The sequence below is a fragment of the Platalea leucorodia genome, assembly GCF_965183815.1.
Source record: "Platalea leucorodia genome assembly, chromosome: 10".
Lineage (NCBI taxonomy): Eukaryota > Metazoa > Chordata > Aves > Pelecaniformes > Threskiornithidae > Platalea > Platalea leucorodia.
The window spans coordinates 22,440,830-22,459,227 of NC_138832.1; the positions used below are offsets into that span (position 1 = coordinate 22,440,830).

Below are 18,398 nucleotides of genomic sequence, written 5' to 3' on the forward strand. Positions count from 1 at the left end.
AAAAAAAAAAAGTGAGTTCTGTTCTCAGCCATGCTTTATCTCATGCTACTGACTTTGTAGGGTTATCTGACTCTCTGTACTGAGATGAAACCCTGCAACAAACACTGAAGAGTCTTCTGCCAGTTTCATAAGCTGAATCAGTTCATCAAGGTGTTTGATGAGCTCCAGAGGTGGTGCGAGAAATGGGCTGGGACTGTGCAGTTGGGTGCTGCAAAGAGAGGAGAAAGCAGGGGAGGAAGCAGGCTGCTAGCGCTTTGCAGAATAACCTTGTGCAGATGTAAGACAACTTGTGCCGTACAATAAAGAGCAGGACACAGCTTCGTGAGTGAGTACACAGGGAGCCAGAACTGGGTCTTCCTTTTCTCCATCAGCAGTGACAGCTTAAATACAAGTCAAACTACCATTTTCTTCCATTATGCGTCTGATAGCTCATCATCCTGGCATAGGCTTTATCCATAAAGTCACAGGGTCAGCCCAGTGAATGCTTTGCAATACTCAGTAATCTTGGAGATTGTGAAGGGGAATGACAACTTCCTTTTTTTTCCCCCTCTTTAGGTATTTTAAAAGGTCCAGAACCTGGATGGGGTGGGTGGGCGGGACAGGGAAATGGTCAATGCTCATTCCTTTGCAAATACTCTTCAGTATTTGGTAGCGTGTTTTAAAAACATGCTGCATTCAAAAAGAAGAAAAGGCTTTTCTTCTTTGCTCCCTGCTATATTAGATTTATAATACTTTTCCTTCCATTCCTTCCATTTCTGCAGAAGTAGGCCTTGGAAAACAATATAAAACATTACTGCCACTTAAAAGGAGGTAAAATAAATGCATCTCTTAACCTTTTTATATACCACAGAGAATCAAAAAAGGGCCCAAGTCCATTAAACAGGTTGCTCATTTTAATTCTTAATGTTGCCGCTTGCATATTTAAGCCATTTTCAACTCATGTTTCTGTACAGCGGTAACATTTATTTCATGGTAAAATTTGATGTGATATGTGTGCGTTTTGCATCTCCTTTGATATTTCTTCTTGTTCCTTTGAAAGGCCTTTGGCAAATGACTGGCTGCCTTCTGACTTTTTTTTTTTAAACGGATTTACTTCTGTCACCATTCAGAGCCATGGAGAAACGGAAATAGATTCCTTGTTTGCAGCCACTGTATTTCATTCTTTTTAATAGCTTTTCTGTGCAAAGTCTGACTAGCCAATAGCAACATATAATTAGAACTGCTCTGGTTGCACTAGTATCTTTTCTATTAATGTGATACCATTTTTTTTAACTTCCTTTTAACCTGTAAGTGCTGATCAAAGATATTTTCCAAATGTTTGAACTGCTATTTATGTGTATCCTTGGCTCAAATGGAAAGATTCACATATATGCTGCAGCAGATACCTCCGTCTCCTGCCTGGGTAGGACACAACAGAAACAGTTTTGCATCTTCTTTTCACTTACGAATCTTCCATAGATCCATTTTTTAAAAGTCATTTGAAATGTGCTTATACTCTGTAATGCTCCAATACAGTTGCAATTGTTGACAAAATGCAGTATCTCTTACCCTTTGGTTTTCTTTGAAGCTATGACTAGAAACACTGAGATGAATTTTCCAGTGCTTTTAAAAGCTTACATTTATAGGATTGGCTTCCCTGGTTGCCTCAGCATTTTTACCTTTTAACAGAACTCTCCTTTCTGTGCTCATTCACACTGGACCTTAGCAGAGAATTTCTATTCTAATTTGTTTTATCCTCAAAGTCGAGGAGGGGGCATTTAAAATACACAGTCTGGTGAGGTAAACATTAAAATAAATTGTAAAACTCCCCCTTTCTACTGAAAAGTCATCTTTAAAAGGTGTGGACTAACTTTTTGTTTCCTCTCCTCCCCGACTACAAAATATTGCCTGAAATGGAGAGATTAGCTGCTACTTGCTGCCCTCCCTTCAGCTTTAGATAACCTGCATGTCTTTCCAATTAACCCCAGGAGAGCCAACACAGAAAAACAAGTTGTTGATACTTGTGCTGTATGTTACTGCATGTGCTGTTATTCTCAATTGTGTAGCAGGGTTTAGGCTTCAGATAATATATTTAGCTTGGGAGTGTAGTGGAATATATCTCAAGTGTAAGTGATACAGCCATCTATCCATCTGTAAAATAACCTGTGTTTTTGGGGGGGTGGAGGGGAAGCAACCAATAAAAACCCCAACAAAACAACCAACCAAAACAAAACAAAAAAAACCAAACCAAAACCCTTAATATTTGTCAATTAGACTTGTTAACTGAATGGTGGTCTTGTTTAGAGCAAAATTTGAGGTTTGGGGAAGGAGAAGCTATTTGAAGAATTCATGAAAGATTGACGCAATCAGTTAAGCAATAAGAGTATTTCTCACTTCTCTGCAAAGGTTGTAAGATGACCAAAAAACTGTGAAAGTGATTGTTGGAAATGCTTAAATTTGTAGTAATGCAACCCAATCATCTGAGCTAAAATTTATATTCCGTTCAATTTATATATCAGCATAAGTGTTCCGTTTCAGAGATTCATTTGAGTTGCTATAATGCTAGCGATTTTTTTTAACTACTATATTCTATTGTGACTCACTGAATGTTCTCCAAACTACTTAAGTTTATTGTAGACCTTTCAGACGTCCTTCTTGCCTTGGTTTTTTGTTACTTCTTTTTCTTTTTTTTTTTTTTTTTTATTTTCCCACCCATTGTTTCTCTGCTATGTTAAAACAGCTTCCAAAGAAGAAATACCAAGCCCTTGCATTTTGTACAGAAACCTCGAGAAGATGAAAAAGAAGGGTCGGTTTATTTGTTGTGCAAAGTATTTCAACTACAGTGAATTGTGGCTTTCTCTGTATTCCATTTACAGCTAGAAATACTTGCACTCTTGAGGACATGTGAAATAAGAACAATTCATCTGTTTTAACAGCGTGTCATGGATATAAACCTAAAAACTTACAACTTGAAATTTTAATATGCAGTCCTAGTCTCAAACATTGTGAAATGCCTGTTGCTTATCAAATAAAATACAGAAGTGATCCAAACGTATAAAATTCATTCTTATTTATACTGTTATTTTGCTTCCTGGGGTCTCTTTATAATGCGATGCCTTTGTTTGTTCTTTCCAATAGCTGAAAGAGATAGATGCCAAAAAGATTATCAGAGCCATGTTGTCTTACGTGTGGCCCAAAGACAGACCAGACCTGCGAGCCAGAGTAGCCATATCTCTGGGGTTTTTAGCAAGTGCGAAGGTAAGAACAGATGCTTCGCTGTACTGTGGTAGTTACTATTCATCTGGAGTTCGTACAAAGAATAATTTTCTTTTTTTATTATTTAAGGGCTTTTATAATCTTAAGATGTCTGTTTCCTGTTTGAGGAGCGTATAGTATTAGAAATAATAGCTTGGATTTTTTTAACGGAGTGTGTATGCATGTGATATGCATGTGTGTGGTCGGGGAGACGATGATGATGACCAGAATTTTTATTTCCATTGCTCACATTAGTTTAGTCCAGTATTTTCCAATGCCAATTAATCATTTACATCATAAGTTACAGGAAATGTGAGTTAAAGGTTGCTTACAGATCTTCTCTTGTGTGGTGCTGTATCTGCCAAACAGGATTTCTTCAAGGCTCTGTGCCCGTTCTCAACTTGGAACTTGAGCAGTGTGGTGGTACCTACTCACAGCTCTTGCTGTGCTATGGAAAAGGGGGTTTGAGCTCCAGTCTGTTCTTGATATTTCTCTGTGAGATGACAGTGGAATTTCTGTTGTTTCAGGGTCTCCTCTGGTGTCCTAATATGAAAGGAGCTGTATAACTTATTTTTATATTGAACCATGCTTTCATTCAAATGATTTTTCTTGTAGTCTTTTGATTGTGAAATGGAGGGTTGCTCTTACCTTTACTTCATTGTGTGAAAGGATCTCTTGTACTCTTGCCTGCAGCAAAATTAGTGTTTATTCGTTCTTAGAAAGAAATAGGCATGCAAAAGCTTTCTGCAGGTTAACAGAGAATACAATTCAAATTTTGTGCAAACCTTGTAGAAATAGTTCAGAAGAGCAAATGTTAACTTTAGCAAAAAATCTTTTGCTTTTGGAAAAAAAAAATATTTGATTGCAAAATATTGGAAGTAAATTTTTTAAGTTTTATTGAGACGTATCGCTCAACTGGGTTTCTTCTAAGTATGGCAATTTTTACCAGACATAAAGCTAATATTAGTATCTTGCTGGGGTAAGCTAAAGTAGGTACTACTTAGCAATGAGTTTTAACACTTAAGCTAATTGCACTAGCAACTTGCTGGCATTCAGCAACATTGCCATGTTATGAAAAGAGAGAAGAAACAAATTTCGGCTGTGTAGGTGATAAGAGTACTTGGAGGAGAAATGTGCTCATTTATTTGAGCTGAAGAGGAAAGGCCAATCATTTGGTCTACAGCTCTTTCTCACGAGCAATCTCTCAGGTGCTAGCTGCTGCTGTCGACAGCAGATATTTTGGTTTGTGCTGCTGTTCAGGACGCTGCTGATAATGCAGGTGACAGCATGCGGAATACGGCATGTCTGTACAAGTACACTGCCAGCCTTTTTGTATGCCTGTGCAAAATACACAGCAATGCTTTTGACGGCACTTTAAAAACTATCTGGGAAACTGTCCGCTTAAAATGCGGATGCGAGGAGCATGTTGCCTTGTATACTGTGCAGTTGCCCTTACAATAATATTTAACTGATCATATGCTTGGTTCATTGAGAGTTTGTGATGTATATTTAAGAATACCCCATTTACCAGACGGATATAAAAATTCTTCTAACTCAATTTCTTTTTAAAGCCTCTTATTAGTAATGTGGATAATAATCTGAAGGCAATTTTGAAATAAGTTTGAAGTATTTTTTTTCTTTTTCTCTTCTGCTCTTCCCCCCGCTTCCTAATTTGTAGGGTTACAAGAATACGATGGAGAATGTGAATCCAGAATCTAATCCTGCATGTGGCAGCATTGTACCTTGCTTTTAGGAAATCTATTAATGTTTTAAGCAGCTTTCTGGGCTGTAATGAAAACAAAATTGATAGCCAGAATGCCTGACTCTTGCAAATAGCTCTGATTTTGGTGTAATACAGAGCTATTCGATTTCTGCCTGGAGAGAGAGATGTTTCCCCCTGTCAGAAAATCAGATGCTTAATTGCGCTTTGGGGAAGTAACTGGATGTTTGGATCTCTCTTAAGCGTTCTCTTAAATTTCCTACTTCAGATTCTGTACAAGGCAGCCTGGAAGCCCTGATGTCCAGAGCAGATTCCCAGAAGCAGAGCAGAAAACCTGTTGAGCTTTGCCCAGGTTTTAGGAGATGCCTGTTAAGGCAGAAGTGTTTTGTGAGAACGTTTGTTTGTTTTGGCAAACAAGGATTTCATTGGGAAAACACACAGCAAGCTCTCTACAGAATATATGTTATAACTGGCTGGGGTGAAAAATTCCACGGATGTCTTCTAGTTATCCTTTGCTAGTGTTCTTTGTTTTGTTCTGTTTCTGTCATAACGAAATTGTGTTAGAACTCAAACATTTTTGAATAACTGCAGTTTAATAAGTTACCCCTCATCATGAGGTATGTTCACTCTTAGTGTATGGGGTAAATTTTCTTAAATTGCTTCATACTTTACACGTGCTAAATATGCACGTAGTTATTGTGGCACAACTGGCATGCAATAGTTTGTTACAGAGCTGTAGTGAGTCTGTCATATCTTTAAGCCCTGAACATTTCCTTTTCTTCCAGAGTAAACTAAGGGTCACTTTGTCCTAGAGAAAATTAAATACAAATTAGTTAACCTGTAGCTTGCCTGGACCATGTGTAATCCTGTGCAGTTTCCTCATCATCCCATTTGGGAGCCCTTTGTTCTGCTGCTTGTGAGGTTGAGGTTAATTACAATGTGCTTGATAGACCACACAAGCAGTTTGTTCAAGTGTCTCTGCTATATAGTTGTGTCAGCATACCTTTCTCCTCGCTGCAGTCCTGGCCCGATTTCTTTGTTCACTATGAACTTGTCTGCATCTGAAGGATTTGCATCCTTATTATGGATTTTGTCTAACGACTGCTCATTCTTAGGGGTTTTGCATAGAGAACTATATGATCGTGATGCCTGCCACCAGTCACCTTCCCCAGTAATAATACTTTTGTAAGCCTTTTGGCCAATTTTTTTCTGAGTTTGACAAAAGAGTTTGGTGAGGTTTTACGCATCTATACTTACAAAGTTAAGTTTCCAGTTAGAAGAAGAGATCCAAACAGTGACTCTCCGAGACAGAGGCTGTAGGGTGGCCTCAATTTTATTCTAAGAAAACTCTAGAGAAATCACAGAGGGGATGCAGGTTATGAAATCCTCAGTCACAGGAAAAAAATTAGGAGTTCACCCCTAGTTTGATTGGGCTTACTTATCCACAAAACACAAAAAAGCTGGAGATCATACTTGCTTGTCCTGTTGCCTGAGAAATAATTTCTCTCTTTAAATCCTCAGGTTCAGTAAAATTCAGTTTCAAAACAAAAGCCAGTTTGTGTGGAGCTACTGAAGAGCCTGCAGTTACAGTCCGTCTTGGCTCCTTTTGTGGGGCCCAGTTGCCTGTCATTGAACAAATTATTGTGATTTTTGGTTCCTTTTTGTCTACACATAACCGCTAGTAGTATTGTTAGCCTTCAAAGTGAGCTGTTTGTATGGCTGTTTATGACTCGGAGCTGACAGGATGGAGTCTGCTCTAGGGCTAGTAAGGTCTTTTTTTCCTTGGAAGATTTGTTGTGTTATGACACGCTTTAAATTTTTATCTTAAATATTTATAGCCTATCTAGACATGTGTGATCTGAAAGATGCAACGGGAAGGTAGGCGAGAGGAGTACACAAGGCATTATTACACACAGGTTAGCTTGCTCGGGTTCTGCATACCTGGTTTTTCTTCTTCTACATTCCCTCTCCCATTTTTTGTCATCTCTACTGGGGTATGTATAGTAAATGCTTCTTTACTTTTCTGTTTCTTCCCTTTTCCTTCTGTGGCACAAGAAGAAAAAGTGCTCGGGCTTCTGAGAAGCTGGATTAAACACATGAATATGACAAAATCGCTTGTCACCTTTGTCAGCCTGTAATGGTTTTTGGCCTTTTGGTCACAGACCAAGCATGTGTTATTCATGAGCCAGAGAAATCTTTCAGACTATCTGTATTTCTGCTGACTGCTAATTCTGTAAGTGTCAGGCGAAGAAATTGTTTGGCTAAGGAGGCAAGACACAAGTTTAGTATTGTAAATTTTGTCTGCGTGCAAAGATAATGATATCTATCTGATCGGTTAAGTATGCACCTATGATCTTGGTGTCTGAGCCCTTTATGGGGGCTCAGATGGAGTTAGAAATTTCAATAAACCTTTAGAAACTGTTAGCTTTTTGAGAAGCTTCAGGTGAAAAGTGGGTTTAATTTTTCTTTTTTTTTTCCCCTCTTACTGGAAAAAGTAGATTTCAGGTCATCATTAAATTTGAAGAAGGCATGAAGCCAGATGCTTCTTCCCTCTTTCGGACCACATTTTGTAGCGTCTTTAGCAGCCTTACCTCCGTAAGGGATGGAGTTTTCTGTTTATATTTCCACCAATGGAGTTGTTGGATGTGTACGTTTGTATTGGTCCAGAGATAAATTCAGTCATCTTCATGTCAACGTTTCTCATTGAATTATTGGCAAAAGAAGAGTTCACTGCAGACCAGTTTTATCTTTTTGGGGCTCAGCCTGTCACTAATTCATCATCTTTATTAAACAAGAAACACTGGGAAGAGCAAAATGAAAGATAAGACTGTTTGCCTTAAAAGTAGCGTAGTCCCACAAGGGAATAGAGATGATGATGCATTGTCAGCTTAAAACAGTGCAGTCATTTAAAAAAATGTTTAAACTCATTTAAGCATGATGCATTACAGTATAACGTGCTGTTAAATGTGGGCAATTGAGTTGGGATGACTTCATGGGTGCTGTGCTTGCTTTCCAATAAATTCAGGCAGGGATAAGCTATTAAATCAAAATTATAAATAGAAAATGTACAAATTTATATTAAAAGGGTCTTTTAATGGGAATTGTTATCAAGCTTTCAGGCATTAGGAAGAGGAGGGAAACCTGTGTAGATATATGGCGTAAGACAATTGTTTTGCATGGTAGCTTTTCATAGTGTACCTAGGTGTGCTTAAAGCTTTTTGTTCTGTGCCAGCAAATCTAGGCTACTAAAGAGAGAGCTGTGAGTTCATGTAGAAGGCTGAAATTTTGTTGCCATTAATGTGAACGTGATCTCATTGACTTAACAAATTGAGTGGGAAAGGCCTGTTTCTAATAATGGCCTCTCATCTCTCTTGCTATAAACTTTGTAAGATTAACTTTTTTTTTTTTTAAATTACTGGAAAGCAGACTGTCTTGATTGCTAATGAAATGCAATACCATGCTGCCTTGTTCTTATTCAGGCTTTACCCTCCAGGAGTCAGAACAACTATAACCTGAGACCAGGCTTTAAATTTCATTTAAAACTCTATTGAGTGGAATTATATTGATGTAAAAGAAGACATTTCTGCAAAATTGTAGGCTGTTACCGGTTAAATTAATTGTGAGTGGAGAACTGCAGTTTAAAGAATACATCTCTTTTCTTTAAATGGACTTTAAAATATATCTGTAGTTCTATTTCTAAACTACCAGTAGTGTAGCATAGTCTACTGAAGAATAAAATCCCTGCAGAAGGATTTGTGAGAATCTGCAGCAAATCAAGACAATCTGCATTACATTACTCTTATTTTCTACTGAGTAGTCCCTCGCAGGAAAACCTGCACTTTGTCATGTTGGTCATCACTGTAACACACATGGTAGGGTATTTGTCTTTATTAAGAACAAAATGCCACCCAAAAATTGAGTTTCAGTAACTCTGAAGGGAAAGTCAGGTTTTTTTATTATACCGGGGAAGGGAGGGGGGGATTTGAATTTCAGTATTGTAAAGATTCAAAATCTCTGTTAACGCATCCTCAGTTCTTTGTGGGGCTTTGTGCTTAAGGTTTAAGCATGTAACGGCAGTAACCTGTTCGTCTGCTGTGTATAATTGAAGTTATGAGACGTTAGTGTATACTGCTGCTTTGATGGTATTTGTTGGCTTTCTGCAGATAATGCTAACCTCAGGTCTTTGGTTTTTTAATGGAGTTTTCCACAATTCCGATCTATTAAAAGGGGAGCTGTTGCTGAACGACTCTCAGGCTTGCACTGGATAAATTTCAGAAGAATGTGTTTGAAGTAGGACCTGGTCTTTCAGCCGTTTTCTTTTTTCGGTCCCAAACTAACCAGTAATAATCTCCACTAGATGCTCTCAGATCTCAGCTGTCCCCTCTCAGGAGCTGTCTAGATTGTGCTGTATTGAGAATTTGGTAGTCTTCCCCCCCCTGCTTAGTGTATTTCATAGGGGAGACACAGGAGGGAAGAGGAGAAGATGGATTCCTTCCTCATTTGCATTTAAAACTTTTGCCTAAAACAGTGTTTAAAAAAAAAATAAACAGAACAGATGCAAAAAATTAACTTAAAAATTTTTCTTTAATCCTATATTTAAAAGAAGTCTTTTCAAAACTCCCGTTTCCCCTCTTGGTGAAGTACCTGTCTTCCACTACCTACAGTAATTTGTAACACTGGGAATATTTGATACTGGGATAGTTATTATAATTACTAAAAGCCTGTCTTCCAGCTTGAATTTGGACTGAAGTCATGAAAGACTTCACCACTCTTTTCACTTGAAACCTAGTTTTCTCCAGTTAATTTACAGTTTTTTCACTGGGTTTTCAGCTCTGGCAGACGTCCCCAAATACAGTCGAGATCTAAGTGGGTATAGAAAACATTTGGTGGAGAGCGCTGAAATATCTTTGTCAATCTGTTTTGGTTATTTGTTTCTTCTCATGTAAAATGATTTGTCATTTATCCACAATCTTTTTTTCCAAATATTGAAAAAAGCCCCCAACTTTAAGCAAAGTCAGCTCACTGTATTTTAATATCTGCTATGATTATAAGATTGTAGGTCTTAACATACTTGTTCAACTGCTAAAAAACTTGTATACCTTCTTTTCAAATCTTCACAGTTAGAAGCAGTTTGAATTAATGAATTGTATTAATTATATGAAGTTTGACAGTAAATTTTTTTTCTTGTTGGTACGAATGAGTGAAGCAACCGTGGAACATTAACAAGACTTAAGAATTTTATGTTTTCTTTAAGATTTTCAGTATTTTTGTGCAAATAAAAAATCCTGAAGTTGGTCTGTTTACATATCTAGCTGTCTTGCTTTTTGCATGTAGAGGAGACACCACTGTTAGAGGAGATGCACTTGGGTTTTGGTGCTCTTAGAAAAACACCTAGTGACATACTATGTGTTAGGTTGTGGATATGACTTCAGTATTTTGCTTGAAAGCTCATATTGTTAAAGTAATTTGTAGTGTCTTTTAGACTGCGCAGAAAGTCTTGTGCTGCTGTGCCAAACGCTAGCGTTAATGTAGATATGAAATTAATATTGATAGTGATGTTGTAAATGGAAAGCATTATTTAAATATTAAGGTAGTATTAACAGTCAGAAGAGACAAAGGATAGGTTAACTTCTTTCCTTTGACTTCACTACAGTTGGTTTACTACATCTTGATTGGCCCAGTGTTAGCAATACATGGGTGAGTTGTTTCTTTTGTAGCAGTAGTTCTTCATACTGAATATTGCCGGTATCACAAAGAGCAAACAACCTGTAATGACGACATAATTTAGTAGCATTGTGAGTATGCATCATGCAGCGTCCGCTACTTGATTCATTTCCTAGTCTTGCCATTGCTGTACTGCGTGCTCAACCTCAGTTGCCTTTGCAGTGTACAGTTTGTTTAGGATAGAAATTGATATTTAAAAGGAGCCAGTGAGAGAGAGAAATGAACCCTGCAGTCCCAGGAGTAAAGACTTAATAGTATGGAGGATACTGTGCTTGGAATCAAGAGACCCATCTCACCCGCACTAAGGGGTTAAGAACTAAATAGAACAGTAGAGCAATTTCAGAAAAAATAGTCATGCTACACAGGTATATGTTTTAATGCATACGGACTAATTGTTGTTCTTACGCTTTTAGGCCATGAATATATTGGTTCCCTTCATGTTTAAATATGCAGTAGACAACCTCAACCAGGTATCTGGAAACATGCTGAACCTCAGTGATACACCAAACACAGTGGCAACTGTGGCAACTGCCGTTCTCATTGGCTGTAAGTGGTATTCCCGAATCTGTTGACAAGCGTTAGCTTTATTCAGTAAGGGCGTGGGATGGCAGAGCTTCTGCTCTTTGCACTGCTCAGCATCTAGGATGGTTATTTCATAGTTACGTCTGTGTTGACGTCCGTTTCCAATGTTCTGTGACCTTGCTTCTGGTATTCCAACTAAAAAATGAAATAATACTTACAGAAATGATTCTTGATTATAAATCCTACCCTTTCTTATAACCAGCTGCCAAAGAAACTGATTTAAAATGTGTGCGCAATGGTTTATAAATGAAAAATAGCATAAAGTTTTGGACCAATGAAGTATAAATTACCTTTGAACTAAAAATGGTGAAAATATATGAAGAATGAGTCTAATGTAATTTCATGCATGAAGGGAAGTTGGAAATATAATTATTTTCATTTGTAAACTTCTTCATCTTTTTTAGATGGTATCTCAAGAGCTGGGGCAGCGTTATTTAATGAAGCTAGAAATGCAGTATTTGGCAAAGTAGCTCAAAATTCAATCAGAAGGATAGCGAAGAATGTTTTTCTGCACCTTCATAACCTGGATTTGGCATTCCATCTAAGTAGGCAAACCGGAGCTCTGTCAAAAACCATCGACAGAGGAACAAGAGGCATCAGTTTTGTTCTTAGCGCTTTAGTGTTTAATCTGGGACCTACGATGTTTGAAGTGGCACTAGTCAGTGGAATTCTGGTGAGTGTTGTTTATTCATGAGTTGGAATTGTCTCATTTAGGAATAATACACTGATTTCCTTTTACCAAAGTTTGCTGAGTATTAAGAATAGTAATAATTGAATTCACAGGGTGGTCGGGAAAGCAACTACTGTATAGGAGAGTAAACCATAATTTTCAAATATTAGTTACTTTAAGTCACCTCATTTGAAATTCATTTCACATTTAATGCCTGTCTTCAGCCAGTGGTATTTATGTGGATAGTTTTTAATGTTTTTCTTCAGAAGCATTGAAAAAATGAAATCAGAAAAGTAAACTGTGCACACAAGTGTCAAACACATCTGGGTAAACACTGAAGAAGCAGAATACAAATTTCTGGGAATGTTGTGTCTTAGTGTGTTGAGGACAGAGGAGGGAGTGATTATTGGCTCTCTTCTGAATACTGGTCTTTTCTTATCCAGAACTTAAAAGTGAAAATTATCTTTTGGAAAATAGGCTTCTCCTTCTTGCAGGTTTTAAGCTTAATAAGCTCAATTTCAAACTTTTCTTTTATAAATCACACTTAACTGTCTTTGAAATCAGGATCTTTGGATATTTATATGCTAAAATCTAAATCTGAGTTATGTAGCTTAGACTAAATTAAAAGCAAGAATCTTGTTTTGTTTATTCCCCTTCTTTTTAGAAGGACTTAATCAAATCTGAATGTAAAAATATGAGTTAAAACCCTTGTTGATACTGAGTTAAATTTATAACTTTTGAAAGTTGCAAATCAAGCTGGCTGTCCGCCAACCTGCCGTGATGCTTTAATTTTTCCTGTTAGGGCTTTTCTCTCCTGATGCACCCTGAAGTAGAGAAAATGCTTCATAAATTGTTTTGCAATGCCATTTATTTCTTCTTCTGCAGTCTTCAGCTTTCTTTCAAAGTGCACCCAAAAAGCATGTAAACAAATACTTATTTGTGATAACAGCACAAACATCAGCAACTTTTGTGTTTTATAATGGCGAAAATAACTTTCCAGCATTATCTTATGCACTAGCTCTTGGTTATCTCCTCCTGCCTTTTTATCTATAACTTCCTTGCTACTTTCCTTTTGAATTTATGCCTGTATTTAGTCTTAAGCTGTTCAGAGCAGGGAGTATGTTGGGAGGGACCTTCAGAGTTCTTGTCTCGGGCTAAGCTATCATAATTTTGAGACCACAGTGAAGTTTTGAAAATGATTACAACTTCTTTTTTCTTTTAAATATTCTAGTATTACAAGTGTGGTGCGGAATTTGCTTTAGTAACCCTGGGGACGCTAGGAGCCTATGCAGCATTCACAATAGGAATTACACAGTGGAGGTAAGGCATGCCCTCAGATTCGTCGTACCTAGCGTTGCCTCAGCCTGAACTCTTGACTGTATTAAGCCTTCATTTTACAGGACAAAGTTTCGAATAGAAATGAACAAAGCAGATAATGATGCGGGTAATGCTGCAATTGACTCCTTACTGAATTATGAGACTGTGAAGGTAAGACCAATCTTTACTACTAGGCTCTTTGTCTTAGTTCTGTCAGCCTAAGGAAAGTGAGTCATAAAATTCATCTTTTATAGAGCTACGTATTTGGAGCAACAGCATATTTTTAAAACATTATTCATTTCAAGAGTACTACATGATATTGACAGGGTAGCATGAAAGTTGTTGGTGGGGCTTGAAAAAATCTATTGGCTAATAAAGAATGAGAAGTTTCTTTCATGACTGAATCACCTTGACCATCAGTTTCTGGAAAATGGAAACTTAGAGTCTGAAAGAAGTCTTCTGAATGTCAGCCTGCGACATATTGTCTTCTCAAATGACCGTGTGTACTGTTTTCATTACCTGTTGCAGTTTGTAGCACTCCATTGCAATGTTTGCGTGAAAGAACAGGTCTCTGTTGGCTCTTCTACTGCCGCTATTAAAAAATCCTGCGGACAGCTTTGAAATTGTCCAGGCTCATGCTTGTTTTATGCTTCTTGTAATTGGAGAGCTAGAACTGGAAAGATAAGCAGTGAAGTTAGCTGTGAAGAAGGACCCAGAAGTAGACATTGTGTGAGAAGTAGTGTTCTGGCGAATTTGCCATCATCACAGTAACAAGAATGTTCTAGTACATAGAGGACAGTAACTTTTTCTTCTTTTTAGTATCTAGCGGCAGCTGGTGTTTGGTTTTGGTGTTAACCGGGTAGAAGTTCTGCCAGACAGACACCCAGTGTTACGAGAATATGAGTATGGTGGGGATCTCCATAGTGTCTCCTTTCCCAGTGCAGAACATTCTGGGGTTTGCTCATTGTTTTTGTCTTCACACACTAATGTTGTCTTCTTTTCTCTTTAGCTGTTAGAAGTGTTGAAGAAGGGTTGTGTGTATATCTGTGCATGTAGTATGTTTATACTGAACTTTACAACTAGTTAAATATACCGTCTAGTATGTTTGAGAATATGACATTTATTATTTTTGTGTATATCAGTATTTCAATAATGAAAAATACGAAGCCCAACGGTATGATGAGTTCTTGAAGATCTATGAAAATGCCTCCCTGAAGACTACCTCTACTTTAGCTCTCCTGAACTTTGGACAGAGTGCTATATTTAGCATTGGCTTGACGGCCATCATGGTGCTTGCTAGCCAGGGCATTGTTGCAGGTAACTCATCTGTCTATAAGCTAAAAATGACTCTCCTTTACCTTAATTCATCCATAATAGAGGTGTTAATTAAAATTAACTTATGGTTGATATGATAGTTCATTTTGAGAGTTTTTGCTTGTGAGTTTTGGGTATTTCTGCTTCTTGGAGTATTGTTAATTCCGTTTTATATATATATATATATATTATATATATATATAAATTATTTATATCCATTTATTTATAATATATTTATATATTTATTATAGTTATTTATATATTTATTATATTTATTATTTATATATTTATTATATATAATATTATATATTATATTATATATATTATATTATATATTATATTATATATTATATTATATATTATATTATATATAATATATTATATTTATATATTTATTATATTTATTATAGTTATTATATTTATATATTTATTTATATCCATTTTATATACCTTACTGATATATATATATATATCAGTAATTAGTATGATTTTATTAGAAACACTAAAGTTTAGCAGTTAGAGCCTAAGAAAATGTACCTTTGAGAAGTTTCTGTTGAAGGATTGTGAAAGACACTTCTATAAATACAAATACTTCTGTGGACCTTCTACAAATGTCCTTTCCTTTTACCCTTCTTCCTTCCCATGTTGGCAAGATTCAGAACTTTTCCCCAACACGTATATACCCGTGTGCTTTGTCTCTAGTAGTTTTATTACCAGTGTCCTTCACTTCCCTTAGATTGATAAGGGCACATTATTAAAATAATTGTTTCCATATGTTACAGTTTTTCATCTCTATTTGTCTAATTTACTACCTAAAGTAAAGCCTGCTTGTTTAGGAAGACACAGTAAAGCTTCAGATACAGTAGATGAATGTAGTATGGGGATGAGGCTCAGCTAAAGTAAGGTGGTTTTAGACTAAAAGTAATGATGCTTTAGACACTGTTAGCATCCAGATGTGTTTGAAGGGTGGACCTTTATATCATGTTGTCTTTCTTGCCTCTGCTTTGCTCTTTTTAAGAGATGCCAGGACAGGGAAGAGTTACACTGTGAATGGAAGTCAGTAGGTGCAGTTTATGGCTGTCCCTAAGAAAATTTAGAATAGCCTTTAGGCAGGATGGTAGAAATACAGCTTTAAATCATCTTTCTGGACCTGTTTCAGCTGAACTGACCCGGCACTTACCTTTAGCTAGTGTGTCATCCTGAGTTTTCCCTGGATCAGCGTATTTGATATTAAGCTGCCCAGAGGTTCTCACTGTATGTTTTAGCAGCTCTGTTGTATATGGTATGGAAGTCCTCTATCTTGATCGTGACAAATTCTATCATTTGGATTTGTCTGTAATTGTACTTCAGGTTGTCTTTCCTGATTCTTGCTTTCATATATTAGTTCCTCCCCTTCTAACTTATTTAGGCCCCTTTATGCTTCTCTCTCTGGAATTCACAACTTTACAATCTGATGTTTTCTGTGAATTTCCTGATATGCTGCTTGTCTTATTTTCCAGGTGCTATTATATCTTTTTTTTTTTTTTTTAAATGTGAAATCCACACAAACATTGCCATACGTTTCAGGCACCTTCCTATATAAAATCTGATCTTCTGGGAATTAATTTTGTTTACTATTTAAGCGTCTGGGTTTAGAAATGGGATAAAAGAAATTAGACTTGATTGACTTGATTATTTTTTTTTTTTAAATCTTTTGGTGCTTCCTAACAAGACAACCCTTCAAGTCTTCTTCTCTCACATCCATTTTGTCTTAAGGCAGCCTTTCTGTTGGAGATCTAGTAATGGTGAATGGATTGCTGTTCCAGCTTTCTCTTCCCCTAAACTTCCTGGGAACAGTATACAGAGAGACAAGACAAGCACTTATAGATATGAATACCTTGTTTACACTTCTCAGTGTAGATACCAAAATTAAAGTAAGTAGTAGCTTATTTTCCTAAAGTATCTGGGTATTTAATAGGGCTGTTTTCCGGCAATGCCATCATTTCACCCTGTTTATTACCTTCTAGGTTTAATTTCTATACAAGAAAGAGATGTTGTGTAAGGATGCTGTTCTGCCTCCTCTTTAAGTGCAGTTAGTGCAATAGCAGCTGGTTTTTTTTTCTTGCAGAACCTTTTTGTGACAGCAAAAGTTGCTTCACGGAAGCTGTGTTTGTATTGAGATATTTTTATTTAAGTACTAATGCCTTGTGCTTGAATTTTTATTTGTAATTAATGATGCAGAATTTATTGCTGCAAAAGAAGTTGAGAAGCAGAGTGTTTACAGCAGAAATTTTTACCTTCTTTGGGGAAAAGGAGGAACAAACCAATTTCACTTGTGTGGCGGATTATAATGATTTTCAACATATCCAAGCTGGAGTGTCTATTTGCCTTTTTCTGAGCTAGGAAATGGACTGTTCAGCTTGTTGAACTGCTTGGGATACTTTCTGGGCAGCATATAAAGTGGCACTCTTCTTTTAATAGGACAAAGAGCTGGCTCCACCCCTGCAGATCACACCACAGACTGCTGCCATCGCCTTTGATAATGTGCATTTTGAATATCTTGAGGGGCAGAAAGTCCTTGCTGGAGTGTCTTTTGAAGTCCCTGCAGGAAAGAAAGTGGCCATTGTAGGAGGTAGTGGGTCAGGGTGGGTAAATGGACTAAATACACCAATCAACTATGCAGAATTTTGTTTCTTAAATGTGTTTGTTCTTGTGTTTCACTTTTTATTATTTTTGTTTGTGACATCAGTTCTGTTTGGAGATTGTAAATGGCAAACCAGGAGTGTAACATGAGCTTCGCTTCTTTTCAATTTCAGGAAAAGCACAATTGTGAGATTATTATTTCGTTTCTATGAACCTCAGAAAGGAAATATTTACGTTGCTGGACAGAACATACAAGATGTCAGTTTGGAAAGCCTGAGGAGGGCAATAGGCGTCGTACCTCAGGTATACCATGTTTCATTCTCCCCAAACAGTCCATCGTAATAGTAATTCTCAGTAGTCTGACACTGTGGTTCAGCGAAGGCCGATCCTGATGCAGTGCTATTGTCTAGTTCCTTTGAAAGTCACCATGCTGCTCCCCCCCCCCGCCCCTCCCCAGGAAATATAATGTTTTTACGTGCATCATCATATAGATCCAATTTCTGAAATGTGTTTAAGCCCCTTCATGAGAAACTGCCTCCAGCTTTAAATGATTTATCTTTATGGTTACCACCCATAATGAGTTAGCAAAGTGGTAAAAGTGTGCATGACATTATATGTTTTAGGACATAAAATGTATTAATCTCATTGTTGGGAAAAGACATTTCCCCAAATACTTTTACCTTCAGGCTTTGTAGAAAAATATAAGCTAGTCTATATTGATTTCTTTCATGGATTGGGGGCAGCTTTTAAACTATTGTTCATAGTTTCTTGTTTAAAATATTCTTTCCATAAATGTAGGATGCTGTTCTCTTCCATAATACTATCTATTACAATCTGCTCTACGGCAATATTGGTGCAACACCAGAAGAGGTGTACGCAGTGGCAAAGTTGGCAGGAATCCACGACGCTATTCTTCGAATGCCAAATGGTTACAACACTCAGGTTGGCGAACGAGGACTCAAGCTCTCAGGTGGGTTCTTAAGCGCACAAGTTCTTTGTATCCCTTCTGCTACCTCCAAGCTCAATGCATAGCTTCTTCCTCAGTCAGGCTTGTTTTTAGTTTATTTACATTATAACATAATTGTAAGGCTAAATATTAATACGAAGATCTGTAGTTTAAGGCAACTGTAGTCTACAAGATATTTAAAGGAATGTATTTTCAGGGGATAGTGTTAAATGAGTTGATACATAAGCATGCAGATGCATCTAAGTAAC

The 18,398-nt window shown here is 37.1% G+C and overlaps 1 protein-coding gene across 2 annotated transcripts in view; it reads left to right on the forward strand.

Moving 5' to 3' along the window:
- ABCB7 (ATP binding cassette subfamily B member 7) overlaps positions 1–18,398 on the forward strand; it is a gene marked incomplete at its 5' end in the record, with an annotated part of 41,706 nt that overhangs the window by 11,785 nt on the left and 11,523 nt on the right. For both annotated transcript variants that reach the window (XM_082323002.1, XM_082323003.1), the window contains 10 exons: positions 3,118–3,237; positions 11,092–11,224; positions 11,665–11,933; positions 13,162–13,250; positions 13,331–13,418; positions 14,390–14,564; positions 16,317–16,474; positions 17,022–17,185; positions 17,357–17,486; positions 17,982–18,153. In XM_082323002.1, the coding sequence (XP_082179128.1) occupies positions 3,118–3,237; positions 11,092–11,224; positions 11,665–11,933; positions 13,162–13,250; positions 13,331–13,418; positions 14,390–14,564; positions 16,317–16,474; positions 17,022–17,185; positions 17,357–17,486; positions 17,982–18,153 (1,498 nt within the window). The remainder of the gene's footprint in view (positions 1–3,117; positions 3,238–11,091; positions 11,225–11,664; positions 11,934–13,161; positions 13,251–13,330; positions 13,419–14,389; positions 14,565–16,316; positions 16,475–17,021; positions 17,186–17,356; positions 17,487–17,981; positions 18,154–18,398) is intronic.